Below are 10008 nucleotides of genomic sequence, written 5' to 3' on the forward strand. Positions count from 1 at the left end.
TCACCATTTCAAAGAGTTCTGCAGCTCACTTCACCTTGAGAACATAATCTCCTCTCCCACACGATTCCCCAGCCAATCATGTCTAGACGTTGTACTGGTCGATCAACAGTTGCTAGGTCGTGCGCCAGGCAGTTCCAGAGCTTTCATCTGGAACCAAGCTGTACATCCCGTAGTAGACGTCAGTGATCATCACCTTGTAACTTTCTCCTACAGCGCCCCTGGTAGAGCTTCATCACCCGCAACTACAGGGATACGACATATCCGCCGACCACCTCTGTCTTCAATCAGCCCTGATATGCTGAAAACAGAAATCGCAAAGAATGTGGCCGAATCGACGAGCGGCACCTCCCAATCGCTGGATGAATCAGCATCAGCGTTTCGCGACAGCGTCCTGTTGGCCGTAAACACGCTGTGTCCACTACGGCCCTGTCGCAGTCAGAAATCACGGAAACCTAAGCCATCCCCGTGGTGTACACCAGCGCTAACAAATCTCTTCCACCGTCGCAAACATCTTCACCGCGCGGTTATGAGAAACCCGACTGACACCCAGCTCTTGCAACTGTACCGTGCAGCAAGAAGAGAAGGCACGCTGCTTAACAAACGCCTAAAGAATCAATATTTAGTAAGGGAGTTCTCAGACTGCCGAAATGATCCTCGCCGCCAATGGAAACTGCTCAACAAACTCCTTGGTCGGAACACCACTCCAACACCTCTCAAAGCCGACGTTTCCAGCCTCACCAACTTCTTTGGATCGGTCGTCTCTGACCCAGAGCGACCTCCTTCCCTGCAAATCCCCCAAGGCCCCCGACAGCTCACCAGTTTCGCAAATTTCACCCCTGTCACTACCACTGAAGTCTGCAAGCTCCTCAAGAAGATCTCCCCATTCAAATCCACCGGATCCGACGAACTCCCACCCCTTCCTCTGAAGATCTGTGCAGAAGAACTAGCCGGTCCCCTCTGTCTCATTTTCAACGAATCACTCTCCCTCGGTTCCTTTCCAGACATATATAAAGTAGCGTCTGTATTCCCCCTCTTCAAGAAAGGCAATCCAGAATGTCCCTCTAACTATCGCCCCATATCTCTACTCCCCATCGTATCCAAGCTTCTAGAAAAGATCGTCCTTCATCAACTGCAGCGCTATATCAACACCCACCCAGAGCTCAACATTCTTCCTCCCCAACAGTTCGCCTACCGCTCAGATCATTCCACAGAGGATGCACTTTCACTGGCTATATCAAAGTGGCAACAACGCTTGGATGACGGTCAGAACACCGGAGTGTTATTCTTGGACATGAGCAAGGCGTTCGACCGGGTCAAGCACCAGCCACTCATCAACGAGCTCTACTCCTGCGGTATTTGTGGCACAGCACTGTCTTGGTTCGCCTCCTATCTAAGCGCTCGTCGACAGACAGTGACGAACCCCTCCACAAAAACATCCGGCGACTCCGTGACCTGTAGTCGAGGGGTACCTCAAGGCTCTGTCCTGGGCCCCGTTCTTTTCACAATCTACACAAGACACGTAACAGACGTCACACCAACTCACACATCTAACATACTCTACGCCGACGATATAGGACTCTACACATCGAGCAGCTGCATCAACACGATACAGGACCGACTATCAGAGAGCTTCGATGCGGTTAAATCACACCTCACGGAACTGGGCCTCCTACTGAACCCCGACAAAACTCAACTATTAATCGTCCGCCGGAAGACAACCCCATTTCCACCTACCTTCACTGTCATCTGTGGTAACTTCCCAGTATCCCCTTCCCAGTGTGTCCGTTACCTTGGAGTGCTAGTCGACCAGCACCTTGCCTTCAAGGAGCAGGTCGGGAAAGTTGTTGCTGACGTCAACCGTAAGCTGGCCGCATTCCGCAGAATACGACATCACATCACCACCCAGGCACAACGTTCCTTTTACCTAAGCATTATCCAATCCACCATGGAGTACGCCAGCAACTGCTACGTTCACACGATATCAGCAACCCTATACAACACACTCATTCGATGCTTCAAACGTAGCCTCAGGATAACATTTGGCTACCCACCATGCCACCCAACCGCCACCATTTGTCAACGCCACAAAATTATTCCTGTCGCCATCCGTTATAACCTAAAGATATTTTGCCTTGTCTATAAATGTGTGCATGGCCGCCGCAGCCCTCTACTTGCCGAGCTTTTTGTACTTAGATCAAATAGCAACCATACCAATGCCTTGACCAGGGGACAGTCCGCCCTGGCTTTAGCCCTGCCTAATGCTTCGTCACGGTACGGTTTCTATGCTTTGCCTCACCTGGCTGCTGACAGGTGGAATTCGCTTCCAGCAGCATGCCGCCAGGCAGCCTCCTTTGCAATGTTCAACAGTACTCTTCGCAGCCTCTTTTGCAACACATAATGGCACAGTGTGCAGCCACCGTTTTCTTTTTTCTTTACTCTATTTCACGCACTTACGGCTTTCTTCATTTAGCTCTATTTCACGCACTTACCTAGGGTACCCTGTAAAAAGACTCACAGTCTGTGGGGATTGCCCTAGTAAAATAATAAATACTACTACTACTACTACTACTACTGGTAGATAGTACTTCGAAGTAGTACAACTGTAACTGTACTACTACCTGGTTGCAACATGTTCAAAGTAGCCTTGCCTTTATTTCAACTGTTTGCTGTCAGCATCCAGAGCCATGGCGTTTGCTAGTTGGTCGTAATGGAGAAGAGAACTGCAGGGCATTCACTCGATGTACAACATCCATCGCCGCAGATTCCTTACTTTTAGCTCTCCACGTTCCTTATTTTTCCAGGGATCAGGACCTTCCCGGGGTGATTCCATTCAGGGTGGAAGCGTAGATCACTTTTGCCAAACAGTAAAAACTACGCTTCAAACCTGCTTGACATGACTCGGGGTGCATACTTCGGAAACCCGAAGGTGGATGATGTTCAATACTAGCTCATTGTAATCTTCCTGAAGGTATGTATTCGGATGCTCAATTAAATAGAACAGTGAAAGAGATGTGTAATGGAACAACACTCTACAAGTAGGCGAACAACAATTTTATTGTAATTTGAATCCAGGCACACGTGTAATACGGAAACTGCAATGGTTTACACTGTAAAAATTTAATAAATAATAATAATAATAAATCTTCTCGATTTGCAAGATTTTTCCTGTAATTCACAAAAATCTGAAAGTTCATTCCTGAAACGCGCATGGCACTGATTGAAGATTGGGTTTAGGTCACAACAATGGCTGTCGATGAAATGCCAAAAATGGTCACTTTGTCGGCTTCCCCCTGCAGAGCGTGCAAGTCGTTTACTCTTTTTATTTGCGGATTCGGTGTACAGGGTACCTAAACTCCCCATTGAGGCCAAAATCAAGTATTCGATTTCTAAGTGCAACAGGGTGCTTGAATTTGACGACTTCTGAGTTCTTGGCTGATGGACTACGGACCTTGTTCGCCCACTATGACAGTTTAGTCAAGAAACTCTTGTAATGTTGCTTGGATACTGGGTTACGGTCTCTTGCTGAACAACAGCCCACCATGACGAAAAAGAAGAACTTCTCCACTGCAACGGCTGCACCGCTTCAAGGCAGCTGCATGGAAGCACTTGCTACATACTGACTTGCTGCACACACCTGCGACGAAGTCGCCAGCCACTCTGGTCTAGATTCACCCTGCCGTATCACTCGAGAGCTACCCACGCATCTCTCAATATTATTATTCCCTTCTTGTTTTGTCTTGTTTTTTATTTTTTATTTATTTTTGTCTTTAGTCACTTTCTTATGTTGGCTCATCATAAACGTATGATTAATTTTGATGCATACACGGCACTGTGACGCCGAGACCAATGGTCGGCAGAGTCCATGTATTTCATCAGCACAGCTATTAACTGGCATTGTTGATAGTGCCTACCCAGTCCAATGTACTTTTTGTCTTTTAACATGATTTGTAGGTTTGTGTTCTCCTTAAAAAAAAACCAACAACAACAACAATAAAACGAAAACCGTCATCCTCCCGTTCTACCATGCTAACCGACCCCCACCACGACTACCCGAAATAAAACTTTGTCAAACCCTTCTAGATACAGTAACACAACATCGTCACCTCGGTGACTTTGTGCTGAAGAAAGCCGTAAAATCTTTCAATAATCTCTTTAGGCTCAAATCAACTCTACACACTAAACCACTCTCTTTCATTTACAAAACATATATCCTGCCCATAATTGAATATGCATGCATTGCTCTTACCCCGCTCTCAATCGCAGCCCTTGACCGTCTTGAGCGAATCCAGCGCAAGACGGCCAGAATCTGGCTCCGTCTCCCCCTCTACACTCCTCTGAATCACTCAACACTGCTCCATCGGCTCAAATGGCCGACAATGTTCTCTCGCCGCAGAGTGAAGCTCGCCCTTCTTACTCACTCCATAAAATACCAATATGCTCCACAACACATACGCATGCTCAACACCCCCGCTCAAGTTGCGGCCCAGTACAGCCTTCGACACGCACGCACTTGGCACCTCCCACCCTCCAGAACCGATCGCTGTAAAGACTCCCCACTGTACAAGCCCCTTGAATACTACAATGCCCTCCCTTCTAGCATTCGTGACGTCTCCTCCCGACCTGCTTTGAAACAAGAAATCTGCTCACTGCTGATTAACTCAATCTGCTCCTGCAGCCCTCACCCTCTCCCATACTTGTAAAGTTCAAAGTGATGTAAATCACTTTCCAACTGTTTAACCCACAATCTCAACTTCTCATAAATTTATCTCTTATTGGCGATGCTGCCATCGTGAGAATAACGAATTCAACAACAACAACAACAACAACAACAACAATTGAACATTTCTCTCAAGTTGCTATTTCGATTCTTGATTATCCAATTGCAATGCATACCTGATATCCTCAAGCGCCCGACTGCTACATCGTGATTTTCCACTAGTGCGACGAGGCATCGATGCACACGTGAAACTCGAGTGCACTGGCTGCCTTGTACAAGAGAAATTTTGGGCCATCTTGCGCTACTGTTGCAGCCCTTCCTGTATATTTGTTTGCATTTGAGCAGTTCTTTCTCGTCATGTTGGGCTGTTGTTCAGCAAACTACGGCTTCATTTGAGTTTCTGTGAGGGCAGAGATCATTCCCATCATGTCTTAGTGCTGGTAGCGTAGCGAAAAGGTATATGGAGGCGCTCCGGGTGTGCTATCCTGCCCCGAAGTTGCATTCGGCTAGTGCATGGACGTTGGAGAGTTCGAAATTTGAATATTTCCCCCAAGTGATATTTAGTGGATAACTTTATTCAAGACCACTTGTTGGCGCTTGGGGACATGTTGCAACCGCCTATGATGGTGGTCTACCCCAATTTCAGGACGTAACCCGCTTCTACTGGCCCTTGTAAATGGCCTTCAAAAAAGCCGCCAGTAGACAGGCTGAATTGATAGATTTCTTCAAGGGACCCAGCAAGACGCCAATCGAAATATGGATGGCTAAACATTACTAGGTGAAGTGGATCGGTATGAGAACATAATTTGTTTGGCTGTACTGCGTTGTTGTGAGCAGCAGTGAACCTTCATTCTTATACCTTGTTTGAAGGTGTTTCAGTTCGTATTTTTATCGACTTTTTTGATTTGGGTCAATATCTAAAGAACGGAGGGTTTCCGGACCAAACATCATATTGGGTGAATGAAGTCCACCTAGGGATAGAAGGAGCCAACTTTGAGCGAAAACCAGGATTCTAAGCGTCAAGAGTATAAAGAGAGAGTTGTCAATGTAAAGCGTGGTTCCTTCACCCTCTAGGGTGTGGTACTCACGGTGGGGTCGGTGGGGTTGGTTGTCGCAAACCGACCGGACTGAACATGTCCAATCACAAGGAAGCGAATGAAGTCCAAATAACCCAGGAATGGGGACAGAGATGAAAAGAAAATAATAGTAACAGAAGGCTCTCGGCAAAGAAAGAAGAGAAAGGAAGGAAAGAAAAAGAATAATGGAGAAGAAGAAGAAGAAAAATCGTGCCGATCACCATGCATTCTTCTGAAGTCTGTAGTCCGACATGAGTGTCGTGGCTAAAGAAAGTCAACGTTAATTGCTAGCCACTGCAATTCAGTGCTGGCAGGAGCATTAATCAGAGAAAACGGAATCAGTTTGGCTGTGCATCTGCTCCTGGTTTTGCAAAATTCAGGAGATAGGATGTGAAACAAGGGAGTCATAAAATATTTGTTTCGACTCCCTGGTGGAAATGTGTAATCGCCTCCGTGGAGGATCACGAAAGTCAGCTTGAACGACGGCGGCATCACCAAAGTACAGCCGAGTGTGATCAAAAAAGCCGAGGTAAGGCTGAACATCAACTCAAGAAAGATGACGACTCGCGTGCAGCAGATTACGACATCGACGCAGGTTAAAAAATGAGTCGAGCAAAAGCGATGCAAACTGAACTCTCTGCCCATTCCGCCAACAGTTTCTCTTGTAAAGACGCTGTACAACGGCTGAACTACCTTTGTTCCGTGATGTACAGTCGATACTGTTATGTTTGAATCCATGGTCTGTCTGTACATGATCTGTACGCGATACGCTGCTCTGTGTGTACTACACATTATGCATGCATGCATGCATGCATTCAATGTACACTGTTGTCAACTGCTTTGCCACGTGTACCTGATTCTGTAGTGTGTGATGTAGAGCGTGCAATCTACTCTGCCAGCTATGTGAGTTATTGGTTTCCTGATTTCGAACAGTTCCTTGCTTTACGTTTTGTAGAATAGTTTTAATATTTTGTGCTCTTGCTCATGTAGTTCTCTGTCGATCTTAATCAGGCGAATAGTGATCATATTCTGAGTGTCTTTGTGAGTGGCATACAAACTGTTCTTAACCTGTTCCAAGCATTTTCATATCCATCACGAAGGTTTTGTTAACGGAGGAAGTACGTCCAACTCGGAACACACAAACAGTTCTTGGCTCCTCGCCGTACAGTAAATTGTCCGCATTTTCAACCAGGAGAGCATCAGCACAGATATCCCTGATGATGCCCTGTTGTGTGTTGCGAGTAGGATGTACTGAAAATATGACAAGGCTACAGCGAAAGTTTCAAAGTTCATAAAAAAAGTTAATTCTGTACAAGTTCAAAGTTTCGTTTTGAATTAACCTTCGTTATATTCGTTAGGATAGGACAGAGAACGTGTTTTTATTGCACTAAGCGATCATCAGAAAACAGTAATGAGAAATCTGAATCAGTATTTTGTCTATGTAATCACAAAGCGAAGTGTAAATGGCTGCAGCATGGTGCAAATCTAAAAGTTGCGAATGGCGGCGGTGCAAAATGTGAATGACTGCATCATGATGCAAATCTAAAAGTAAAAGTGTGAATGACAGCAGTGGTGAAAGGTGACAACCACTTGAGCTGGTTGTCTCTTACTTAATTAGGTGATGGCTGTGGATGGTTTGAATTTCCGAAGAAAATTCTTATTCTTGTGGCGACACTTTGACACAAGCTCACTCTTTTTGTTGAGAGAGAGGTGCTTGTGTGCTTGCGCGATTGCCAATTATTCCGCCAAGCACAGGTTTCACCTTTTGCTTTTGTTGCTGTAGGCCGCTGCTCTGCGGTTTACCGCCCATTGAATGCTGCTAGCCTTACCTACACCCTTCTTGGCCCAGACGTACTGCGATAGGCGGGTGTCCTTTTCGTGTTGTCTGCGGCGGAATTAGGATTGGTGGTTATAGTAGCGTTGTTTGGGGTTAATTTTGTAAATTTATTTTTTGCACGTAAAAGATGATTGAGAAAAGTCATGCTTTATCGTTGTGCAATACACAATGACCGCTGGAAGTCAGTTTTCTCCACTTGAACATCTAAACATGATTATTATTTTTACCACATGGAAATTTGTGACCTACATGAAGATCGTTGAGTACTTTAATAGAATGATTCATTTCGCACTTCTTTTTCACCATAATCAAGCCATCAGAAATCTGACAGGAACTAGACTACAATGTGCCTCAAAGTTGACTCGAGGTACGTAGTAGAAGCGACGGTTCTATACCGGAACGGCTTGAAAGTCAAATTTGTATAGACCCAAACCGACCATCAGCGTTGATTGTTCACTCGAAATATGTTTGTGGAAGAAAACTGTCATGTTTAAGTTTGCTCTGAGGCCAGTATCAATCGAACTGAGCCACTCCTGTGTGTTGACCCATTGCCTCCAAGTTGCCCAATTTTTCGCTTCAAATCAGAGATGGTTCCAAACCGGACAGGTTTTAGAGTGAACGTCACTCTGGGTCTGAAATTAGGTAACTGCCAGGTGGAATACACTTCCACCGGCTTGCCGCTTGTCTAGTTCACCAGTTGAATTTCGCTCATCCATCAAATTATACCAAGGGTTCCTTGTAAAAAGGCGCTGACGCCTGTTGGGAATTCCCTAGTAAAAGAAGAATAAATAATAATAATCTTATGTAATCTTGTTACCTTTTTTCGTTTCCTCTAGTGGTTTTATTGCACTTGATGTTATTTCTAACACCTTTCTTTTTACAGTACTTAACTTTAGTTTCTTCGGTTGTATCCTTAGTTCTGTTTTTTTTCCCACTGATGATAGGAACGAGAAAATCGATTCTGGGTTTTCAAAAATATTTTTGTTATAAAATACACAGTAATACATGTCAAACAAGAAACGTAGGTGCGTGATTTCTGCGGCCTTCATCCTATTCTTAGCTATATTATTAAAAGTCTTAGCTTCACGTAGGTTATTTAAATAATAATAAATATATAATAATTTCTATCGCTCCACAACGGCCAGTGCAGAGTAACAATAAGCCTGCTTCCATTAGTTTTGATTGGTATGCGGTGCTTTATTGACAAGAAATTGATTTTTCAAAAGTCGTACAATTCAAGTCGCAGTGCGAAGCAACACGTCAAAACTGACCTGCTTGGTATGGCACTTCTGGTTATCGCATAGCCATGAAGTTTTGGCTCGGAATATAACACACCGTAGTCTCACTGTGACATATGTTTTCTAATCAATTTACCAAGAGAGAAAGTGAATATTGAGTCCGTACCGATTTGCAACCTATGTCCTATTTGAAACCGTCGCCTCTACACTACAAAGTCTTTAGCTAACACGGGGCACAGTCGGAGCCATGGCAACAGGTTGATCATGTTAATTTTCCCAGAACCCGAAATCACAGAAATGTAATGTAATGGAATATTACAATATTTGTCATTGCAAGTTTCCATACAACGGATAGAAAATGAAAATGAATATCTGTTAGGTTTTCAAAGTCTTACCTTCAGCACAATTTATTGTGTGCAGCATTGAAGCCAACACACATAGAGTAAGCAATAAAATAGATCCCATCTTCATCCTGTTAACAGTACATGCAACACAATGAACTGGAGTTCTGACTGAGTAGAATCCAAGTGATAGCAAACAAGATCATATTTAACAATTTGGCGCCATGTGTGCACACTCCACTAACTCACGGATAGGGCCTAAATAAAAACAATTTCTCCGTAATCGAACGCCTTTGATGGTAACGAATGAATGAAAGAATATCCTGGTAATAACAACACTGCAAAACTACGGTGAAAAGTCACTGTGGGTTCACTTCCTGTGATCAGTTGCACCTAGGCTACCCTCTGCAGTCGAGGACTCGAGGCACGTTTTTTGGAGTGCATCAATTCTACCCTTCGCATAACAGCGCTGAAGTACGAACGTCACACTTGTACAGACTAGCACCTGACTAGGACTGTGCCTGTGGGTTGCCTCTGCGAGGCCAGTGAACTGAGAAAATGTTCGTGGTGCGAACCTAAAATTAATGAAAGAATGTTCGAATATTCGGGAAATTGGCTCACGAAGAGACAAAACAGCTCGAATCGAATAGTGTTGAATGGACCGTACCAGAGCTATCACAGTTCAATTATTCTTATTCACTCCTTTCTACATACTTTTTAGAGGGAATTAGAAAAGACAAGCGTGGGCCGCCCAACAAGAAGATTAGCTAATGCCACAATGATCCACGCCTCTCCAATT

At 44.6% G+C, this 10008-nt stretch overlaps 1 protein-coding gene across 2 annotated transcripts in view; it reads right to left on the reverse strand.

Annotated features, from left to right (window-relative positions):
- The window catches only part of LOC135828510 (uncharacterized), a 41808-nt gene extending 32476 nt beyond the window's left edge, over window positions 1–9332 (reverse strand). For both annotated transcript variants that reach the window (XM_065340955.1, XM_065340954.1), the window contains exon 1: window positions 9264–9332. In XM_065340955.1, the coding sequence (XP_065197027.1) occupies window positions 9264–9291 (28 nt within the window). In that variant the 5' untranslated portion in view covers window positions 9292–9332. The remainder of the gene's footprint in view (window positions 1–9263) is intronic.
- Window positions 9333–10008: the final 676 nt, after the last annotated feature.

Source organism: Sycon ciliatum, chromosome 12 (genome assembly GCF_964019385.1).
Source record: "Sycon ciliatum chromosome 12, ocSycCili1.1, whole genome shotgun sequence".
Lineage (NCBI taxonomy): Eukaryota > Metazoa > Porifera > Calcarea > Leucosolenida > Sycettidae > Sycon > Sycon ciliatum.